Source organism: Carassius gibelio, chromosome B1 (genome assembly GCF_023724105.1).
Source record: "Carassius gibelio isolate Cgi1373 ecotype wild population from Czech Republic chromosome B1, carGib1.2-hapl.c, whole genome shotgun sequence".
NCBI classification, from domain to species: Eukaryota; Metazoa; Chordata; class Actinopteri; order Cypriniformes; family Cyprinidae; genus Carassius; species Carassius gibelio.
In genome coordinates, this window is record NC_068396.1 from 19,720,436 (window position 1) to 19,746,241 (window position 25,806).

Consider the following 25,806-nt stretch of genomic DNA (forward strand, 5'->3'; position numbering starts at 1 on the left):
TCCTTTAAAAAGAGGACAGACTGGCTCAACAAACTGGTTATAGTCGAAAGGCTTTACACCATTCATTCAGGACATGACCCATCAAGTTCTTCTGACAGCCACTTAGAAAACATTAGTCAAGAGCTAGTCAAGCATATTCAGGATTTAATATCTCTTGTTGTTAAACCAGACACAATTCTCCTAAAATCACATGACTGGTCAAAAGAACAAGGACATACTGATCTCAACAACCGAGCTTATTTTGTTACCCCAAAAGATATTGAAAATATTCGCACATGTATGATGCGAAAAAATCAGCAACACAAAGATGATGCCACTAGTACCTCACGCCTTCTGGAGGGCCCTTTTAAAGACTATGTTATTTTTTATCAGCCTTATAGTCCTCAAACAGATCTTGTCATAGTTCTGCAAACACTGTCCATGAGAGACAACCTTCAAGAATACGGAAGAGATATTGTTTTTATGGATGCGACACATGGTGTCAACCAGTACGGTTTTCCTTTATTTACATTACTTGTCAGGGACAGTCATGGTCATGGAATCCCTGTTACCTATATCATCTTGGGGAATGAAAAGCAAGAGACACTTCATTTGGCACTGGAAGAACTGAAACCAACATTTCCTGTACCTCCGAGGTAAATACAAACAGAAATGAATAAATTAAATTAAAATGTTTAATATAGTTTTTTTAATATATACAATAAATGTTTCAATACTGTTTTGGGTATACTCAGTTTCTTAAAGGGTCAGTTCAACCAAAGATCACCTGAATGAGTACATAGCAACTGCAATTAATGTACCATATTTAATCTAGTGCACAGCAAAGTGTATCCTCTGCACAGGATGTCTAAAAACACATGGCTATATGTATTACACAGATTGTGTAATTAGGAGTCAAGCACCGATTTTGAGTCTATGGTCACCCATAGAACTGCTTGTGGGAAAGTTATGAAATTTGCCACACTGATAGAGGACAGTTTCACCATTAACTGCAGTAAATGTCTCCAAACATTACAGTGCCACCACATGTACAAATTCATGTTTATGCTAAATATAAATTCTTAACAAAATTATTTTTTTCCCTGATTCCTTGGCTCAGTACAATTCAGTTGGTGCCATCATGTAATTGTGCAATTATCTATGTCCTTTTCCATAAAATAAAATTTTTCCCGGTAATTTTTCCCACCCAAAAAAAACAACAACTAATCTTCCCTTAAATGGTTGCTCCAATTTTCTAGAAAATCAAATCAGATAATCTTCAGACTATGCTGGTAAAAAAAAAGTTATCAGAAGCTTTTTGATAAACCCAACGATTCCTGAATAACATGCAAACAAATTCGAAGAAGGGCATGCAAACTTGGACTCAAGGCTATATTTCTGCAATGGTTTAGCATATTTAGACCAAACTTGCTACTTGGTAGATGTTACAGTACAAATTGGTTTGGTTAGTAACTTCTAAAGATGGTAAACAAACACTTGGGTATAGGTCTGCAGTTCTTATACTAATAACGTCAAACATGATTTTCCTTGTCCATTTTTACAGGAACATGAATTTAAGAAGAAATCTGAGATGTTTCACTGCCAGTTTAAGAACTTAAAAGATGTCTGCAAGTACTTCAGGAACCACTGGGAGACAATTGGTCATCTGTGGTCTAACTTCGGAAGATGTTATAAGCATGGAGACTCTGACACAAGCAATCTAATAGAACGGTATTTATAATTTTTATGCATGTTTACTGCATTATGTATTTTTGGACTTGCTAGTGTATTTTGGAAGCTAGTGTAGTGTTTTGAGTATTTATTAATTTGTTCAAAAGTGTACATTGTAATAATTCCAACCTGTTGCTGCACTTCATTCTGATCAAATTTTCCCCCTTATAGTTTCTTCCACCGTTTAAAATACCAATTCCTCTGTGGCATCCGCAATCGTAGATTGGATCATTTGATTGCTGTGCTGCTGAACAAGACTGACAAGTACTTCAATATAATACAGGATTTGCAGTCTGTTGGGAGGGTCAGTAACCCTTTGAAATGCAAAATGGAAGAAATAAAGCAATCTGCTGAGAGGATGCTAGAGAATGGATGGGCCATGAAAATTACCATAGCTTCAAAAGAAACATATGTATACAATGTTCCATCTGAGAATAATCCACATATAGTTTACTGTGTGTGTCCTGCAGAACAGTTCTGCAGTTGTGAAGCTGGTAAAAGGGCACATACGTGTAAGCATCTCTTTTTATTAAGTCTTCTCACTTGCTGTGGTCCTGAGAATTTTCCAGACATGGACACACAACTGCAGGCCCATGCCAATAACTTGATTCAAACAAATAAGTATAGCATTACTGCAAAGCCTCAAAAAACAATAGAGGTTGAAAGCTTATTTGGAAGAGCAGCATCAAAACCGTGTATTGTGACAAGTATATGTGACTGCTGTACTTTCTCATACCATAAAAAATGTGCTTGTCTACTGCTTGCGAAGGGACTTTTGAATGAGGTGATTGAGACAAAATCAAGAAGTTCTATGAACAATTCAGTAGAGCCGATACAAAATGAAATTGAGAATGAAAGTGCATATGAAGATATGCGTCGTACAACTATCAGGAAACTGGAAAGCGTACTGAAGATTCTACAGACATGGGAGAGAATTCCAGAGGATATTGCCCATAAAGTGAATGAACTAGAAGTGCAAACAAAAGAAGAAAGTATGAACATTAATGGATTTGGGAGACTTTGTGATGCGGACATGTCACGTAAAATACATCCACTGTTTGCAACAAGAAAAAGAAAGACAGACAGAGAAACAAACTCAAAAACAAGGACATCTGTCACATCAAGTTTTCCTGTTAAGTCAAGAAGAAAACGCAGAGCAAACAGTGGGCCAAAAAAGTAATTCAAATAAAGTTTAAAAGAAATGTTTTATTCAAGTGCATATTTTTGCCATTTTTATCAAACTTTGTATTTGTTATCTAATACATCTCTGTTACCTTCAGTAATCCAATATATATTTACTATAAAACTGACCACAAAAATAAAACTTTGTATTTTGTATTTGTCTAGAATGAAATAAAAATCAAATTATGATCAAGTAATCTGAACTTTCCTGTTTTTATTTACAAATCTGAACTGATTTGTATGATGTGACTTCCACATTAGTATATGTGTGCCCCTTATGGGTGCTGAGTTTTTTTCATACAGTCCTCTAAAAAGGAAAATAAAAAATCAGCTGCTTTAGGTCCAAAGCGGTGAGTGGCCAAATCCAGCTCTGATTCAGGGCCAAGGTTTTGCACATTAAGCTTCATTTGTTCAATGGTCCTCCTGCAAAACAATATTTAAATGTACATGTTACTTGAGCTGCTATCATCAGTTTTTTGTTATAAATCACAAAAGACATTAATTTTTTTGCTCTAGTTGATTAACTGACTTCTTGATACAGGGACTAGTTGACAGGCTAAAAAGGTTTGTACAATGGTAATGTAAGATTAAAATGCACATTAGGCCAGTTAATTTTAACAAACAACTAAAACATCTACAAAAAGTGCTATTTTTTCACTGTGTGCTAATAAAAACTTAAATTCAGTAAGATTTTAATGCCAAAAGAGGGTTTGCGCTAAACCCTTAGTAAATATGGCCCTTAAAACCAAGGAACTTTTGCCATTGGTCGTACATTAAAACAACATTCAAGATGCCCAATCCTTAAAATGTATTTAAATGTTCAGCAAAGCAGACATAAGTTTAAAAATCATTATTTTTCAAAAAGGATGTCAGGCTGAATACAATAAATAATTCTTATTTCTTTGGGAAAATAAATACTGATATACAGTGTCACATCTTAACTCACTCCTGGATGTTTTCCTCATAGCCAATAAATAAAGGTGCAGCCACCAATATATTATAAGACATGATACCAAACAGAGGAAGAAAGAGAGCTTACACAGACATACTTACAGTGTTGCTGGGATGTCCTCTTCAGGTATCCCAGAAAGTAGTTGGTCTTTTGGCACATGTTTGGTCAGTGCCATTCCAAACCCCTTGGCAAGGTCTTCCGCCTCTCCCTCTGTTAAAGTGCTGAATATCATCACCTTTGTCTTTGCCTTTTTAGGCTGCTGCAGCACATTGGGTGGAACATCTTTTTTGCCAACCTATGCATAAACAAGTACAGTGTCACAGATGCAAAGCATGTGAGCAGAGAGCTTTCTAAATATCACTCATGTATTCTATAAATAGCCATAAGAGGCAATGTGGCAAACTGTGTATGATTTGTGACCACTAATAATCCAAGATGATGCACCTTGCGTTTAAAAAACAGTGATATTTATGCTTCTTATTAACTTGCAGCCCTTAAACTATTTTATTTGGCCACTACATCTTATAACTACTTTTGTGCTTTTATACGTAAATGTAGGCAATACAAACCCTTATTAACGCTCTGAACATGTTTGTGGACATGTTTTCTCCTTTGACTCTTCTCTTCAGCTCATCTTCATCTACCTGGTAGGTCTTTCCTTGTGCTGTTAGCCTTCCTAAAACTTTATACACTTTCTTTTCTTTTTCCTGCACTTCCTCGTGTTCCCTATGTCTTTCTCCATTGTGCTTATGCCTCTCTTCCTCCTTGGTTTCCTCCATCTCTTCCTCGCTGCAACAGGCCACAGGTTTACCTATGGCCTCCAACATGGATATAACTTTCTCTTCTGTTCAAAAATATGTCAGAATATGTGTGATTACTAGCTAACAACACCTGTTTCTAAACAAACAATACTTGTGTCTAACACAAACAAACTAAACTCAGACACTCCTTTTCTGACATGATTTCTGATATGAAAAATGACAAATATCGACTGATATATCGGTTGACCACTAGAGAAAATAACAACAAACAGACCATATATGAGAACTAGGGCCTTGTTTTGGCCTGCAAATGTGCATAGTGTTTACACTGACTCATCGAATATGAATTGAAAACTAATTTGGAAAATGGCTATCCCAGGTGAAGTGACTGTAATAGTGCAAATGAGGTTTAGCCAAAGTTCAGTTAGGTCAGTCAAATGCAAGAATTAGAAAAGTTACCCTGTTGTAGTGCAGAGCCTTCATCAGATCCAGAGGTCTCAACTAACACGTCTGGGTCAGCTGTGTTAAACAGAATACATAAATGTGAGAGATAATCTAAATGAGACTTCATAGCAACTGGTGCAAGAGATCCAACCAGTCAATAACAAAAAAGTCATGAATATAATATATAATTACCTGAGTGTGCTGCAGTATCTGATGCAGGCAAAGAGATTTGGGCCAATGGGTTGCTGTCTTCTGTATAGAAAGTTATACACAAAATTTTGTGACATCACCTACAACAAATGTGCTTATGACTAGTGCATAAAAACATCACTACAGTCATAAAGAAAACAAGATGAGTGCAAAACCTTTTTGGTGTTTAATGTTACTGGAATGAGTGAGTGAGCATGTGAATGTGAATAAAAAATACTAATTGCATTTTTGCGTTACATTTTCATTTGTTGAGATAAAAGAGCCATGCAGTAGAGTTCACTTCTGTTATGACATTACTTCTTAGATTTACTCATTAAACAGACAATCAAACCACATTTGCCACTTGTTAGGGAACCATGTATACCCTCATTGTATGTGCATTGATAACAGGACGAATAGAGTGTAAGGCTGTGGGAAACACTGAATATACCTGAACTATGTTGCACATTATGTCTATGCTCTATGCTAGCAGAGGTAGACATATCTATTAAAATAAGTGATCCTATATGGGGGCTATATGTCTTTTTTTTTAGGCAAGAATAAAATAGAATCCACATGCGAAAATGTTTTATCCTCAAAAAGGTTTGACTCACAAAAAAGCTCCAATGATTGCCATTCTCGAGATACACTCCAAACACCTCTGTTGCCCTTTCCAAAATGTTGTTCTGTTGATTTAGAGAAGTGCATGTGACAATCATCTACAGAATCAGGATGCTTTGATTAGCCTAGAAGCTATTCATTAATATAATACCTAAAAAAGAATAAATAAATAAATAACAGTGATATACCTTGAGAAAATAGTGGCTCTTTGCCCTTTTAGATCCATCCAGTATTTTCGTGAGGGCCTGACAATTGATATGTACAACACCTGGGCGATCCTGTTTTAAGGCAAAACCAAATATTGTTTTCCATTTCAACAGAGTTGAATATATTAACGTTACAAATCAAGCTTAACTGTACAGTTTTAAAATTATATTCGTATGTGTATCATTAATTTCTATTTTATTATTAATATTATCATTATTTAGGTGTACTCTTCAAGATATTGCTGATAAAATTTCACTTACCTTGCTAAGGATATCACATATGGAATTCATGACCTGAATATTTCAAGGACAAATGTGAGATTTAAAATAAATAAGTAAAAAAAATAACTGCTCTATTTTTTTGTCCCACAGAAATGTTGTGAATCATTTATATCACTAGTCCTTTTTCATACTCTTTAACTATGTAGAAAAAAAACCTAACCCGGCAAGCAAATACATTTTGTAAAAAAATATTTAGTTAAAAATATACAGAACTCCAGTGGACGAGTAGAACAGAAAACATGTTTGAAGGCTAAATTCTAGAAGTAGGCCATGGTGGCTTGTTTTGGTGGTAGGAAATACGTGACAGAAAATAAGTGTAAGAATTTATAACGGATAATAATTTACCTCGTCAGAAACTTGCTCATCCCTCATTAAAGTGTTCAAACTGTTCACTTGAATGTCATATGGCCCCACACTTCCTAATGTGAATATTGGGCTCTTGTTTTGGAGACACCTTAATGCCTTATCTACGCAGATGAATAATAATTAATAAATGACACATTTTGCAACCACACTAATTTTCATTAACAATAAATATGGGAAATGCAGATCTGAATACATTGTAAAGGTATTTTTATAACAACATGCTGTAAAATAAGTTGCTTATCATGTACGTTATGGAGAAGCAATCCCCCTTAAGTGAAATCATACCTTCCATTGTGTGCTCTTGGTCACTTGGTGCCCTTTAAATACAGAAGTAACAGACAGTTTTTAATGATAGATCTTATCTCATTATATTGTATAGGTCAGTATATAATCATGAGGAAAAGTTTTTTTGAGCAAACTGTAATATCTTAGATCCATCTGGAATTTTGGATTCCAAGATGTTACAGTGAACTGAAAGTTTAAATACATTTAAAGCTGCAGTAGGGAACTTTTGACGCTCTAGCGGTTAATAAACAGAACTGCTTGCGTCGTGCGGAAGAACATTGTAGCTGGAGCTACTTCGCTCTGTTTATGTCTATGAAGAATCACAAAGGTACTGGGTTACTCCGCCGCGGTACCCCCGAAGCAGTCTAAAATAAATCAGTAATGACTTGAGGTCATCATATTCATATGTAACAGAATAAATCAGTGATGACTTGAGGTCATCATATTCATATGTGACAGAATAAATCAGTAATGACTTGAGGTCATCATATTCATATGTAACAATAAATGAGTGATGACTTGAGATATTCATATTCATATGTAACAATAAATCAGTAATGACTTGAGGTCATCATATTCATATGTGACAATAAATCAGTGATGACTTGAGGTCATCATATTCATATGTGACAGAATAAATCAGTGATGACTTGAGGTCATCATATTCATATGTGACAGAATAAATCAGTGATGACTTGAGGTCATCATATTCATATGTGACAGAATAAATCAGTAATGACTTGAGGTCATCATATTCATATGTAACAGAATAAATCAGTAATGACTTGAGGTCATCATATTCATATGTGACAGAATAAATCAGTGATGACTTGAGGTCATCATATTCATATGTAACAATAAATCAGTGATGACTTGAGGTCATCATATTCATATGTAACAGAATAAATCAGTAATGACTTGAGGTCATCATATTCATATGTAACAGAATAAATCAGTGATGACTTGAGGTCATCATATTCATATGTGACAGAATAAATCAGTAATGACTTGAGGTCATCATATTCATATGTAACAATAAATCAGTGATGACTTGAGGTCATCATATTCATATGTAACAATAAATCAGTGATGACTTGAGGTCATCATATTCATATGTGACAGAATAAATCAGTAATGACTTGAGGTCATCATATTCATATGTAACAATAAATGAGTGATGACTTGAGATATTCATATTCATATGTAACAATAAATCAGTGATGACTTGAGGTCATCATATTCATATGTAACAGAATAAATCAGTGATGACTTGAGGTCATCATATTCATATGTAACAGAATAAATCAGTAATGACTTGAGGTCATCATATTCATATGTGACAGAATAAATCAGTAATGACTTGAGGTCATCATATTCATATGTAACAGAATAAATCAGTAATGACTTGAGGTCATCATATTCATATGTGACAGAATAAATCAGTGATGACTTGAGGTCATCATATTCATATGTGACAGAATAAATCAGTGATGACTTGAGGTCATCATATTCATATGTAACAATAAATCAGTGATGACTTGAGGTCATCATATTCATATGTAACAGAATAAATCAGTAATGACTTGAGGTCATCATATTCATATGTAACAGAATAAATCAGTGATGACTTGAGGTCATCATATTCATATGTAACAATAAATCAGTGATGACTTGAGGTCATCATATTCATATGTGACAGAATAAATCAGTAATGACTTGAGGTCATCATATTCATATGTAACAATAAATGAGTGATGACTTGAGATATTCATATTCATATGTAACAATAAATCAGTGATGACTTGAGGTCATCATATTCATATGTAACAGAATAAATCAGTGATGACTTGAGGTCATCATATTCATATGTAACAGAATAAATCAGTGATGACTTGAGGTCATCATATTCATATGTAACAATAAATCAGTGATGACTTGAGGTCATCATATTCATATGTGACAATAAATCAGTAATGACTTGAGGTCATCATATTCATATGTGACAGAATAAATCAGTGATGACTTGAGGTCATCATATTCATATGTGACAGAATAAATCAGTGATGACTTGAGGTCATCATATTCATATGTGACAGAATAAATCAGTGATGACTTGAGGTCATCATATTCATATGTGACAGAATAAATCAGTGATGACTTGAGGTCATCATATTCATATGTGACAGAATAAATCAGTGATGACTTGAGGTCATCATATTCATATGTGACAGAATAAATCAGTGATGACTTGAGGTCATCATATTCATATGTGACAGAATAAATCAGTGATGACTTGAGGTCATCATATTCATATGTAACAGAATAAATCAGTGATGACTTGAGGTCATCATATTCATATGTAACAGAATAAATCAGTGATGACTTGAGGTCATCATATTCATATGTGACAGAATAAATCAGTGATGACTTGAGGTCATCATATTCATATGTGACAGAATAAATCAGTGATGACTTGAGGTCATCATATTCATATGTGACAGAATAAATCAGTGATGACTTGAGGTCATCATATTCATATGTGACAGAATAAATCAGTGATGACTTGAGGTCATCATATTCATATGTGACAGAATAAATCAGTGATGACTTGAGGTCATCATATTCATATGTGACAGAATAAATCAGTGATGACTTGAGGTCATCATATTCATATGTGACAGAATAAATCAGTGATGACTTGAGGTCATCATATTCATATGTGACAGAATAAATCAGTGATGACTTGAGGTCATCATATTCATATGTGACAGAATAAATCAGTGATGACTTGAGGTCATCATATTCATATGTGACAGAATAAATCAGTGATGACTTGAGGTCATCATATTCATATGTGACAGAATAAATCAGTGATGACTTGAGGTCATCATATTCATATGTGACAGAATAAATCAGTGATGACTTGAGGTCATCATATTCATATGTGACAGAATAAATCAGTGATGACTTGAGGTCATCATATTCATATGTGACAGAATAAATCAGTGATGACTTGAGGTCATCATATTCATATGTGACAGAATAAATCAGTGATGACTTGAGGTCATCATATTCATATGTGACAGAATAAATCAGTGATGACTTGAGGTCATCATATTCATATGTGACAGAATAAATCAGTGATGACTTGAGGTCATCATATTCATATGTGACAGAATAAATCAGTGATGACTTGAGGTCATCATATTCATATGTGACAGAATAAATCAGTGATGACTTGAGGTCATCATATTCATATGTGACAGAATAAATCAGTGATGACTTGAGGTCATCATATTCATATGTGACAGAATAAATCAGTGATGACTTGAGGTCATCATATTCATATGTAACAATAAATCAGTGATGACTTGAGGTCATCATATTCATATGTGACAGAATAAATCAGTGATGACTTGAGGTCATCATATTCATATGTGACAGAATAAATCAGTGATGACTTGAGGTCATCATATTCATATGTGACAGAATAAATCAGTAATGACTTGAGGTCATCATATTCATATGTGACAGAATAAATCAGTGATGACTTGAGGTCATCATATTCATATGTGACAGAATAAATCAGTAATGACTTGAGGTCATCATATTCATATGTGACAGAATAAATCAGTAATGACTTGAGGTCATCATATTCATATGTAACAATAAATGAGTGATGACTTGAGATATTCATATTCATATGTAACAATAAATCAGTAATGACTTGAGGTCATCATATTCATATGTGACAGAATAAATCAGTGATGACTTGAGGTCATCATATTCATATGTGACAGAATAAATCAGTAATGACTTGAGGTCATCATATTCATATGTAACAATAAATGAGTGATGACTTGAGATATTCATATTCATATGTAACAATAAATCAGTAATGACTTGAGGTCATCATATTCATATGTAACAATAAATCAGTGATGACTTGAGGTCATCATATTCATATGTGACAGAATAAATCAGAGATGACTTGAGGTCATCATATTCATATGTGACAGAATAAATCAGTGATGACTTGAGGTCATCATATTCATATGTAACAGAATAAATCAGTGATGACTTGAGGTCATCATATTCATATGTAACAATAAATCAGTAATGACTTGAGGTCATCATATTCATATGTGACAGAATAAATCAGTGATGACTTGAGGTCATCATATTCATATGTGACAGAATAAATCAGTAATGACTTGAGGTCATCATATTCAGGACAAAGGAGATTGCTTAATGTACCGTATGTGCATGCGTGATGAGACAATTCAAATACAGTTTTACCTTGACATATGTAGCACATGGGTGTGGCTGCACACAGTACATGCAGCACTGCCCCACAGGTACATGCCATCTGTTAAAACAAAATACAGTGAAATCACATATACAATAGGGATGTGAACCTCATGTATACAAGTCTCATATATATATATATAAGGCTGCTAAAATAGATTATTTTAACAATCTGTTGATAAGGTTTTAATACAGTAAATGCTTAAAAAAATTATATTCTATACATTGACCCAAATTACCCAGTCAATACACTTAACTCAACCCACTGATCATCTGACTTTAAACTTTCATACAGTGTGAATCCATATGCATACAGTAAATACACATTTAATTCATAAATAATGGAAAGTAATAGTATTAAATGAGCAAGAAATATGTCAAGGGTCCAATTTTCGGAAGGCGAGCTTGTGAAAGGGTTATGTGTAATATACAGTCAGGTCCATAAATATTGGGACATAGACACAATTCTAATCTTTTTGGCTCTATACACCACCACAATGGATTTGAAATGAAACAAACAAGATGTGATTTAACTGCAGACTTTCAGCTTTAATTTGAGGGTATTTACATCCAAATCAGGTGAACAGTGTAGGAATTACAACAGTTTGTATATGTACATCCCACTTTTTAAGGGACCAAAAGTAATGGGACAGATTAACAATCATAAATCAAACTTTCATTTTTTAATACTTGGTTGCAAATCCTTTGCAGTCAATTACAGCCTGAAGTCTGGAGATCAATTAGACATCAGCGTACGCTGGGTTTCATCCCTGGTGATGCTCTGCCAGGCCTCTACTGCAACTGTCTTCAGTTCCTGCTTGTTCTTGGGGCATTTACCCTTCAGTTTTGTCTTCAGCAAGTGAAGTGCATGCTCAATCGGATTTAGGTCAGGTGATTGTCTTGGCCATTGCATAACATTCCACTTCTTTCCCTTAAAAATCTCTTAAATACGTAAATACCCTAAAATTAAAGCTGAAAGTCTGCAGTTAAAGCACATCTTGTTTGTTTCATTTCAAATCCACTGTGGTGGTGTATAGAGCCAAAAAGATTAGAATTGTGTCGATGTCCCAATATTTATGGACCTGACTGTACTTATTTACAGCACAGCTACCAGAAGCATATTATGATTTTTTTATTCAACTTACATCAGCAGAAATACGGAACCTTAACTTAAAAATGTATTTGCCTGATTTTCGTAAAGTTTGAGATATATGTGTCCTAGTGCCATAAGAGAGACTATTTAAAGTTATCCCACATAACTGTGCAAAACTACACTGTAAAACCTGACAAGTAAACTTTACTCAAACCGTTTGAGTAAACAGATTGCCTTGATTTAAACCCTGTAAGTTTTAAAACTTTGCATTCAAATAATTAAGTGATTAACTAAGTGCTGATTGAGAATTAGTGATGAACAGCTGCTGTTAACAAACAGAATCACTGAAGAAAAGAGAAACACAAGAACTACTACAACTGACTTCAGACACAGTCTTAGATGAAATCAACTGAAATAAAATACATGAAATCTCTCAAGATCTGATTAAACAACCCCACAAACAGCATCAGCAGCTCCACTTATTAATAACCAGACTGACTTTATTTCTGTCAGACGTCTACAGAAGATCTTATTGAGAATGAACTAAGGTTTAGATGTTGATTTATTGTTTCATTTGAAGTAACCATGTTAGAGATCAGTGTTTGCTTTAGTTGGGCTCTTGACCCTTGAATTCTGTCTTAGTCTTTTCTCTGGTTGTTATAACCGTGTGTTTCTAAAACACATTTGTTGTAACTCAAAAGCCCAGAAGAAATGCCATCAGGTGTTAACCTGTACCTAGATGTAGGTTGTTATACTTTATATCGGTGATGATAATCATCAATTATTGAACTGCTTGGAGTCTAATCTCTGATGAAATTGGTGTTGTGTAATTTGATTGGTTATAGTAAAAGTGATTCTAAGAGCCAGTGCTTCTGTAATAATCAGTTAATACAAAGACTTTCCAAACATTGTGGTCTTCTACGGTGTAAAGCAGTCACACACAGACATCAATAATCAGAATATGAACCTCAACAATGGTGACCATAAAAAAAAAAAAAAAAATGCTGCAGAGCATGCTGGGAGCCATGGATTAGTTTTGTACTACAATAGTACCCAGCATGCATTGCAGCATGTTTTTTTGTCACCATTGTTGAGGTTCATATTCTGATTATTGATGTCTGTGTCTGACCAACTACTGGGATGGAATACAAATGTATGTGTACAAAATGTTTATGAAGCCATTTTTATATTAACTGATTATCACAGACTCTTAGTGTCACTTGTATTAGATCCACTTCTACTAATTACACATTTGTTTCCTCAGAGATTAGACTCTGTACAGATCAATATTTGTGAATAATAATGAATAATTATCATCACCTATATGAAGTATAACAACCTACACCTAGGTACAGGTTAACACCTGATGGCATTTCTTCTGGGCTTTTGAGTTACAACAAACATGTTTTAGAAACACACGGTTATAACAGCCAGAGAAAAGACTAAGACCGAAGTCAAGGGTCAAGAGCACAACTAAAGCAAACACTGATCTCTAACATGGTTACTTCAAATGAAACAATAAATCAACATCTAAACCTTAGTTCATTCTCAATAAGATCTTCTGTAGACGTCTGACAGAAATAAAGTCAGTCTGGTTATTAATAAGTGGAGCTGCTGATGCTGTTTGTGGGGTTGTTTAATCAGATCTTGAGAGATTTCATGTATTTTATTTCAGTTGATTTCATCTAAGTCTGTGTCTGAAGTCAGTTGTAGTAGTTCTTGTGTTTCTCTTTTCTTCAGTGATTCTGTTTGTTAACAGCAGCTGTTCATCACTAATTCTCAATCAGCACTTAGCTAATCGCTTAATCACTTAATTGCAATATATATCTTCTTTCAGTGAACTCAACTGAATTAAGTTCAGAGTACTCATTACTGTTAGTTTTTTCAACTTAAATGGTTTAAGGCAATCAGTTTCCTCAAACCGTTTGAGTTAAGTTTACTTGTCGGGTATTACAGTCAAGGAAATCAGTTTACTCAAACGATTTGAGTTAAGTTAACTTGTCGGGTATTACAGTGTACAGCTTTGATAAGTTCAATTCAGTTAATCGAGGTAATGAAGGTATAAATTGCAAACAAATGTAGCAAAGTTATAAGTAGATTTGTGGCCCTAAAACGACAGCAAAAATATACAAAAAATAAATAACTTATGTATACATATACATACATAAATGCACTTACTTTCTTTCTTCCTGAAATATTTTTGGCACAAATTCCAAATTTTTTGGTTCGATCTGTAAACATATACAAAAAAAAGTGTTTATTATTATTTTATTTTTTTTTTTCTTGCTTGCATATGCACTTTGGTTTATAGATTTTTATTTATTTATTTTGAATGAATAAATATACATTTACTTATTCAACAGTGGCCTGTTACTTTACTTATTTGACTGACCATGGAGGATCTGATTACCCAGTATCCTTCAACAACAGTTTTAAATGAGCAATAAATATGGCAAGGGGCCAAATCTCAGAACTTTTAAATGTATAATAATACCCATTTAAAACATTTCCATCAATAAGGCACATACCTAAAGATTCAAACAAAAGTGAGGACAGGCGCATTCTTTCCTGTTGTATTACAGGGCACTGGAAGGAGGTTATAAAGCCACCAGCCTTCAGAAATTCAGTGGCAAACTTAAAGGAAGACAAACATTTTTAAAGAATAAAAATAAGATAGAGAGAAACCTATCTGTCACTACAGAATCTGACAATTATTGGCACTTTAATAAAACCATGTACAAAGGAAGATTATGTATGATAATAAGTTTAAATTTAATTTGTTTAAAAAACATGCATGCAATGATCTACGCTTGATAACTTACTGCAAGTGTGTGGATACCACATGACACTGAATCGGTTTGCAAATTATGTTTTGTGGTTTTGAGGTCCCACTCTCCTTTTACTCCCCTTGAGGCTGCAAATGCACTGTAATCAACAAAATCACAATTGCCACTAGCATACAATTCCAACAATTAATTTCAAAATAAACATTTTGTCATAATCTACTCTTTTTTGTGTGTCCTAATAACAAACTTAAGATACAGTGAGGAGTACTTGTGCTAGTCACGGGAACTAATTGTGCAACAGTGGGACTGTATACTGGATACTATGCGAGTTGTGGATGTGAGGCATTTGATTAGAAACCGGGTCAGCTGGAAAATTAATTATAGTACTAGCAGGTACTGCCATTTTAGATAAATTGGCACTTAAAGTAGACTTTTAAACAAAACAATGAATACTTACGACCAGTGCTGAGCAATTGCTTGGCATTGCCACTCTGTCTCTCCAAGTGAGTTAAAGTAGGTGATGCACCTTCTGTCAACATTGCAATGCTAAAACAGAAATATATGAAGTTATAATAACCATAAGACAATTAATGCAATACCATTCACTCTGCCTTATGGCAAAACATGTAGTCCTGACATGCTCAAAGTGCCATGCTCCAACAACTCACACCAGCAGGAAATTGCACCAGTTTATATGATCCTAAGACCTAAGAGCAGAGGTCTCCAAAGGAACCGCTTTCCTGCAAAGTTTAGCTCTAACATACAATAAAACTCACAAGAACCAGGCGCATTCTTTCTTGTTGTATTACAGGGCACTGGAAGGAGGTAATGAAGCCACCAGCCCTCTGAAATTCAGTGGCAAACCAAAGAATGACAAACATTTTATAGCCCCCATATAGGATCTCTCATTTGAATAGATATGATATAGACATTTGATATAGATAACATGAAATAATGCACCTGGTTCTTGTGAGTTTAATTGTATGTTGGAGCATGGAACTTTGAGCATTTCAGGACTGCATGTTTGGACAATTAAATACACAAGAACCTGCTAATTAAGGTCTCACTAGGCATACAAGAAAATTTTAATCAGGTGTGTTGGTAAACTCAGCAGGTAAGTGACCCTCCCAGACCAATTGAAGACCCTGCCTTAAGAGTTTGAAGCCAAGGGGGGCTAAACTGACCTAGTAATTTTTATTACCAGGAACATTTAAGGGGAACAAAAGGATTAATGTTTGGTGTAGCTTATAATAATATGAAACATTTTATTCATAATTTGAACATGTAATAATATATATTAGTTTTTTTTTTTTTTTTGTTGAAAGTTTAGAAATTTCAGGGTTTCCCGCAGCATTTGTGAGCTCAGAGCTGCTGTTACTGGAGCCGTTACCGGTGAAACTTCTACCTCTCCTGCTATTAAAGCGTGTCCTGTTGGCAGAAAATGAATTTGCGGAGTGCCGCCACGAATAGAGTGTAAGGCTGTGGGAAACACTGAATATACCTGAACTATGTTGCACATTATGTCTATGCTCTATGCTAGCAGAGGTAGACATATCTATTAAAATAAGTGATCCTATATGGGGGCTATATGTCTTTTTTTTTAGGCAAGAATAAAATAGAATCCACATGCGAAAATGTTTTATCCTCAAAAAGGTTTGACTCACAAAAAAGCTCCAATGATTGCCATTCTCGAGATACACTCCAAACACCTCTGTTGCCCTTTCCAAAATGTTGTTCTGTTGATTTAGAGAAGTGCATGTGACAATCATCTACAGAATCAGGATGCTTTGATTAGCCTAGAAGCTATTCATTAATATAATACCTAAAAAAGAATAAATAAATAAATAACAGTGATATACCTTGAGAAAATAGTGGCTCTTTGCCCTTTTAGATCCATCCAGTATTTTCGTGAGGGCCTGACAATTGATATGTACAACACCTGGGCGATCCTGTTTTAAGGCAAAACCAAATATTGTTTTCCATTTCAACAGAGTTGAATATATTAACGTTACAAATCAAGCTTAACTGTACAGTTTTAAAATTATATTCGTATGTGTATCATTAATTTCTATTTTATTATTAATATTATCATTATTTAGGTGTACTCTTCAAGATATTGCTGATAAAATTTCACTTACCTTGCTAAGGATATCACATATGGAATTCATGACCTGAATATTTCAAGGACAAATGTGAGATTTAAAATAAATAAGTAAAAAAAATAACTGCTCTATTTTTTTGTCCCACAGAAATGTTGTGAATCATTTATATCACTAGTCCTTTTTCATACTCTTTAACTATGTAGAAAAAAAACCTAACCCAGCAAGCAAATACATTTTGTAAAAAAATATTTAGTTAAAAATATACAGAACTCCAGTGGACGAGTAGAACAGAAAACATGTTTGAAGGCTAAATTCTAGAAGTAGGCCATGGTGGCTTGTTTTGGTGGTAGGAAATACGTGACAGAAAATAAGTGTAAGAATTTATAACGGATAATAATTTACCTCGTCAGAAACTTGCTCATCCCTCATTAAAGTGTTCAAACTGTTCACTTGAATGTCATATGGCCCCACACTTCCTAATGTGAATATTGGGCTCTTGTTTTGGAGACACCTTAATGCCTTATCTACGCAGATGAATAATAATTAATAAATGACACATTTTGCAACCACACTAATTTTCATTAACAATAAATATGGGAAATGCAGATCTGAATACATTGTAAAGGTATTTTTATAACAACATGCTGTAAAATAAGTTGCTTATCATGTAGGTTATGGAGAAGCAATCCCCCTTAAGTGAAATCATACCTTCCATTGTGTGCTCTTGGTCACTTGGTGCCCTTTAAATACAGAAGTAACAGACAGTTTTTAATGATAGATCTTATCTCATTATATTGTATAGGTCAGTATATAATCATGAGGAAAAGTTTTTTTGAGCAAACTGTAATATCTTAGATCCATCTGGAATTTTGGATTCCAAGATGTTACAGTGAACTGAAAGTTTAAATACATTTAAAGCTGCAGTAGGGAACTTTTGACGCTCTAGCGGTTAATAAACAGAACTGCTTGCGTCGTGCGGAAGAACATTGTAGCCGGAACTACTTCTCTCTGTTTATGTCTATGAAGAATCACAAAGGTACTGGGTTACTCCGCCGCGGTACCCCCGAAGCAGTCTAAAATAAATCAGTAATGACTTGAGGTCATCATATTCATATGTAACAAAAAATCAGTGATGACTTGAGGTCATCATATTCATATGTAACAGAATAAATCAGTAATGACTTGAGGTCATCATATTCATATGTGACAGAATAAATCAGTAATGACTTGAGGTCATCATATTCATATGTGACAGAATAAATCAGTGATGACTTGAGGTCATCATATTCATATGTGACAGAATAAATCAGTGATGACTTGAGGTCATCATATTCATATGTGACAATAAATCAGTGATGACTTGAGGTCATCATATTCATATGTAACAATAAATCAGTGATGACTTGAGGTCATCATATTTATATGTGACAATAAATCAGTGATGACTTGAGGTCATCATATTCATATGTAACAATAAATCAGTGATGACTTGAGGTCATCATATTCATATGTAACAGAATAAATCAGTAATGACTTGAGGTCATCATATTCATATGTGACAGAATAAATCAGTAATGACTTGAGGTCATCATATTCATATGTGACAGAATAAATCAGTGATGACTTGAGGTCATCATATTCATATGTGACAATAAATCAGTGATGACTTGAGGTCATCATATTCATATGTAACAATAAATCAGTGATGACTTGAGGTCATCATATTCATATGTGACAGAATAAATCAGTGATGACTTGAGGTCATCATATTCATATGTGACAATAAATCAGTGATGACTTGAGGTCATCATATTCATATGTAACAATAAATCAGTGATGACTTGAGGTCATCATATTCATATGTGACAGAATAAATCAGTGATGACTTGAGGTCATCATATTCATATGTAACAATAAATCAGTAATGACTTGAGGTCATCATATTCATATGTAACAATAAATCAGTAATGACTTGAGGTCATCATATTCATATGTAACAGAATAAATGAGTGATGACTTGAGGTCATCATATTCATATGTGACAGAATAAATCAGTGATGACTTGAGGTCATCATATTCATATGTAACAATAAATCAGTGATGACTTGAGGTCATCATATTCATATGTGACAGAATAAATGAGTGATGACTTGAGGTCATCATATTCATATGTGACAGAATAAATCAGTGATGACTTGAGGTCATCATATTCATATGTAACAATAAATCAGTGATGACTTGAGGTCATCATATTCATATGTGACAGAATAAATGAGTGATGACTTGAGGTCATCATATTCATATGTGACAGAATAAATCAGTGATGACTTGAGGTCATCATATTCATATGTAACAATAAATCAGTGATGACTTGAGGTCATCATATTCATATGTGACAGAATAAATCAGTGATGACTTGAGGTCATCATATTCATATGTAACAGAATAAATCAGTAATGACTTGAGGTCATCATATTCATATGTGACAGAATAAATCAGTGATGACTTGAGGTCATCATATTCATATGTGACAGAATAAATCAGTAATGACTTGAGGTCATCATATTCATATGTGACAGAATAAATCAGTGATGACTTGAGGTCATCATATTCATATGTGACAGAATAAATCAGTGATGACTTGAGATATTCATATTCATATGTGACAGAATAAATCAGTGATGACTTGAGGTCATCATATTCATATGTGACAGAATAAATCAGTGATGACTTGAGGTCATCATATTCATATGTGACAGAATAAATCAGTGATGACTTGAGGTCATCATATTCATATGTAACAATAAATCAGTAATGACTTGAGGTCATCATATTCATATGTAACAGAATAAATCAGTAATGACTTGAGGTCATCATATTCATATGTGACAGAATAAATCAGTGATGACTTGAGGTCATCATATTCATATGTGACAGAATAAATCAGTGATGACTTGAGGTCATCATATTCATATGTGACAGAATAAATCAGTGATGACTTAAGGTCATCATATTCATATGTGACAGAATAAATCAGTGATGACTTGAGGTCATCATATTCATATGTGACAGAATAAATCAGTGATGACTTGAGGTCATCATATTCATATGTGACAGAATAAATCAGTGATGACTTGAGGTCATCATATTCATATGTGACAGAATAAATCAGTGATGACTTAAGGTCATCATATTCATATGTAACAATAAATCAGTAATGACTTGAGGTCATCATATTCATATGTAACAGAATAAATCAGTAATGACTTGAGGTCATCATATTCATATGTGACAGAATAAATCAGTAATGACTTGAGGTCATCATATTCATATGTAACAATAAATCAGTGATGACTTGAGGTCATCATATTCATATGTAACAATAAATCAGTGATGACTTGAGGTCATCATATTCATATGTGACAGAATAAATCAGTGATGACTTGAGGTCATCATATTCATATGTGACAGAATAAATCAGTGATGACTTGAGGTCATCATATTCATATGTAACAGAATAAATCAGTGATGACTTGAGGTCATCATATTCATATGTGACAGAATAAATCAGTGATGACTTGAGGTCATCATATTCATATGTAACAATAAATCAGTAATGACTTGAGGTCATCATATTCATATGTAACAGAATAAATCAGTGATGACTTGAGGTCATCATATTCATATGTGACAGAATAAATCAGTGATGACTTGAGGTCATCATATTCATATGTGACAGAATAAATCAGTGATGACTTGAGGTCATCATATTCATATGTAACAATAAATCAGTAATGACTTGAGGTCATCATATTCATATGTGACAGAATAAATCAGTGATGACTTGAGGTCATCATATTCATATGTGACAGAATAAATCAGTGATGACTTAAGGTCATCATATTCATATGTAACAATAAATCAGTGATGACTTGAGGTCATCATATTCATATGTGACAGAATAAATCAGTGATGACTTGAGGTCATCATATTCATATGTAACAATAAATCAGTAATGACTTGAGGTCATCATATTCATATGTAACAATAAATCAGTGATGACTTGAGGTCATCATATTCATATGTAACAATAAATGAGTGATGACTTGAGGTCATCATATTCATATGTGACAGAATAAATCAGTGATGACTTGAGGTCATCATATTCATATGTGACAGAATAAATCAGTGATGACTTGAGGTCATCATATTCATATGTGACAGAATAAATCAGTGATGACTTAAGGTCATCATATTCATATGTAACAATAAATCAGTGATGACTTGAGGTCATCATATTCATATGTGACAGAATAAATCAGTGATGACTTAAGGTCATCATATTCATATGTAACAATAAATCAGTGATGACTTGAGGTCATCATATTCATATGTGACAGAATAAATCAGTGATGACTTGAGGTCATCATATTCATATGTGACAGAATAAATCAGTGCTGACTTGAGGTCATCATATTCATATGTAACAGAATAAATCAGTGATGACTTGAGGTCATCATATTCATATGTAACAATAAATCAGTGATGACTTGAGGTCATCATATTCATATGTGACAGAATAAATCAGTGATGACTTGAGGTCATCATATTCATATGTGACAGAATAAATCAGTAATGACTTGAGGTCATCATATTCATATGTGACAGAATAAATCAGTAATGACTTGAGGTCATCATATTCATATGTGACAGAATAAATCAGTGATGACTTGAGGTCATCATATTCATATGTGACAGAATAAATCAGTGATGACTTGAGGTCATCATATTCATATGTAACAATAAATCAGTGATGACTTGAGGTCATCATATTCATATGTAACAGAATAAATCAGTAATGACTTGAGGTCATCATATTCATATGTAACAATAAATCAGTGATGACTTGAGGTCATCATATTCATATGTGACAGAATAAATCAGTGCTGACTTGAGGTCATCATATTCATATGTGACAGAATAAATCAGTGATGACTTGAGGTCATCATATTCATATGTAACAATAAATCAGTGATGACTTGAGGTCATCATATTCATATGTAACAGAATAAATCAGTAATGACTTGAGGTCATCATATTCATATGTAACAGAATAAATCAGTGATCACGGATTATTACAGTAATAGATCAGTAATAAATCGCTTCTACCTGGATCTCGCAGCGAATTGCAGTACTGTCTGATGGTGGACCGAGCTGAATGGTCTGTGCGGCGAGCAAACTAGCGCTGTTTTGTTCCGCATTTCGGACGTTTGTCTTTGAATGCTACTGGACGCAACGAAACGGAAATGGACAATGGCACAGTGAAGTAACTTTACATGTTAACGAGAGAAATATTAAGAAAATTTGTGGTGGCGGCAGTCCGAGCGCTAAACCGGCAGAAAATAAGATCGCAATACGGCCAGTATTTAATCGCAGCCTTTTTATAGTTTGGGACAAAATAAAAAAAATGAAATAAATGTAAAAACAACATTTATCAGACTGTTTTATTTAGGCTAACTTTCCAATGCAAACTAACGTTAAAACTTCGGTGGTAAAAATAATCTAAAAAGAAATATGAATTGTACTATCATTAATATACTAATATAAATTTATACGAGAAATTAAAAAGTTGTGGTCTTACCTTTTTACTTGCTATCTTCTCTGGTATCACGGTGCTTGCAGATACAGGACAGTTTTTCTTTTCTTTGAATTTGTAAGAGGGGCGTTACTGTTATTTTGGCGGACTCTGCACTGGCACATAGTGATGACGTCATAAACTTTGATTGGCTGAGGCAGTTGTTGTCCCAGGGTCATCATAAAAAAATATTGGTCTCAGGACAACGAGGACTTGGCAAAATCAGGACGTGCCTCCAAATTCACCCCACCTGCAGCTACACCGATTCAGATTTGTTTGGTGGCTTATTACATTCTGTTTAACAATATAAAATTAAAATAAAGAATATTTCTGCGAAAGGATCAAATAAAATAATAATAATAATAATAATAATAATAATAATAATTATGATAATAACATTTTCCGTATTTATTTATATTTTTACTAGCATATACGCCACCAAACACACACACACACACACACACACACACACACACACACACACACACACACACACACACACACACATATATATATATATATATATATATATATATATATATATATATATATATATATTGGAATAAAGTTAGACTTTACATTTAGAAGAATTAGAAGGTGTTTTTGAGATGGTGGGTGAATACAACACAAAAGGAATGCAAAGTGTCAATTTTATTTAAACTGTAGCTGTTTTAAAACTTAAGATACTTTATATTTTATGACATTTACCGAAAGTATACAGTATATTGTAAAATGATACAAGTTACTCTTGCACCGCTGAACGACATTAGCAAACAAGAGATGGCACTGTTTGCTTAAATACAAATTCAGGCTATTTTGTGTGTGTCAGACTCGGAGCAAGGAGGCCATTTAAGGGTAGCTGTAAAAAGGATTGATTTAGATTTATGCACACATTAAATACAGATATTTACTCTATACTATTATATCACAACAAATATTTGTGGTTTTAGTTTGAGTAAAAACTTAATTATTCCTTTAATGGCAAAGTTGAATTTTTAAACAGCCTTTAATTCAGTCTTCAGTGACACGATTCTTCAAGATATCATTCAGTGAGTATGCTGATATGCTGCTTATGAAGCATTTATTCTTATTATTATGATGAAATTATAAAAACAGTTGTGCTGCTTAATATTTTTTTTTCACTAGGACTAATATAAACTAAATGCATGTTGTTTTATCCGAATCAAATGCAGAACAGAATTATTTTTAACAGGTATCATAAACTAGGCAATATCCAACATCCATTAGATATGGAGGTCACTTGAAAACGAAAAGCAAACATAAAATCTATCTTTGGTCCAATAATAGATACACCTAGATTTCATAAAATTAAATATCTGCTTTCTTTAGAGAAGACCACATCAGCAGTAGACAAATATCTACATGTACAAGAAAACAAGTTTTTACGCAAACAAGGCTTCTTTTGATACAGTTTTCTTTGTTGGTTTATACTTTTACTGGGTTCTTACTGTAATGTTTAGATTTAGGTTAAATTAGTTTGGGGCACATTTCTCTAAAGTCAGTAAATGATTCATAACATCCAGTTACATGCACAATATTAAATGCAGTGCCCTACATACATCATATATTTCAAGAATATGACTTATAAACCCTAAACTATCAAAAAGACTCTCTAAATGGGTTGCTACTTAATCATGAATTTGTTGTGTTGCCCTAGGTGGCTGATTCTTAGTAATCATTTTCTCTCATATTGTTCAGAGAAGAGTGAACTTCCTGTAGGTGTGTACTTTGTACTCTGAGGAAAGATGCATCAGCCACACTTGACAAATTAATTTGTGGATTCATAATCCAGATTTCCGGTGCTTGCAGGCCCAGAGGAGATTTTCTTCTGCAGCAAATAAGAAAAGAATGTGTTGTGCCAAAGGGTATAATATAAACACACAAACAAGGCAAGTAGGATTTGCCTCTGAAGGAAACATTCCAGTATTCTTTCTTTCCCCCACCCCAATCCCTCTTTTCCGTGATGTGACCTGCACACCTGTCAGCTGTGCTTTTGTGAATATCACTTCCAGATGAAGCTGATAGATCTGCTCCTCTCATGTTCTCCTCTCAAGGGTCTCTGTCTGTCTTAGGTGTGCTTGAGGTTGATTTACGAATGTCATTAATATTAATCTCAGTCAGTGTTTGTTTAGCACACACACAGACACATTAATGCTGTTGGATCAGTAAATATGAGTGCACATTTTCAAGGCACTGAGGACATTTTGTTATGGCACAGCATGTTCAGCCGTTTTTTGAAAATCACTGGTAAGCAGCCAAAGTTTCAATCATGAGTCGGTTGCGTAAAATGTTCACTGTTTTTGCTGATCCTTCATCAGCAGCTCAAATGCATTCTGAGAACAGGACGACCTGCAGGAACATGTAAAAAACTGAGCTGGAGGGCTGGGAGGTGAGGTGTGTTTGAAAGTGTGGAGGGGCCGGGTGGGGCAGCCACGTGTGTGTGTGTGTGTGTGCGTGCGTGTGCATGTGAGCTTTTACCATCACTGTGAATTTCCTCACAATCTTGAGAAAACTATAACATTGTTTGCAGTACTGTTTAAAAGTTCGGGGGCCATTAGATTTCTTTTTTTTAAATGATACTTTGATCAAAAGTGACAGTGGACTTTCTATTAATCAAAGAATACTGAAAAATCTCACACACAAAAATATTAAGCAGCACAATTGTTTTTAAACTTTAAACACATCCAAGGTAGTTTGAACAATAACATGCAGGTATGGTACATAATCAACCAATCGTGGCATGTGAGAAGGTGAGATCTACAGAGAACGATCAAAGCAATGCAAATACACGTATATGGATGGTAAATGGACTGCATTTAGCGCTTTCAACAGACCCCATGGCCATCCAAAGTGCTTTACAAGT

General features: G+C 34.0%; 1 protein-coding gene across 1 annotated transcript; it reads right to left on the minus strand.

Annotated features, from left to right (window-relative positions):
* Nucleotides 1-2,928: 2,928 nt before the first annotated feature.
* LOC127949680 (uncharacterized) lies at nt 2,929-22,483 on the minus strand. The gene is made up of 8 exons (XM_052547138.1): nt 22,457-22,483; nt 17,996-18,027; nt 17,690-17,811; nt 17,324-17,356; nt 6,048-6,137; nt 5,853-5,924; nt 3,946-4,139; nt 2,929-3,315 (listed from the first exon to the last, which is right to left on the minus strand). Exons 2-8 carry the CDS (start codon nt 18,000-18,002, stop codon nt 3,168-3,170), a joined length of 666 nt encoding a protein of 221 aa, XP_052403098.1. The 5' UTR covers nt 18,003-18,027; nt 22,457-22,483; the 3' UTR covers nt 2,929-3,167.
* Nucleotides 22,484-25,806: the final 3,323 nt, after the last annotated feature.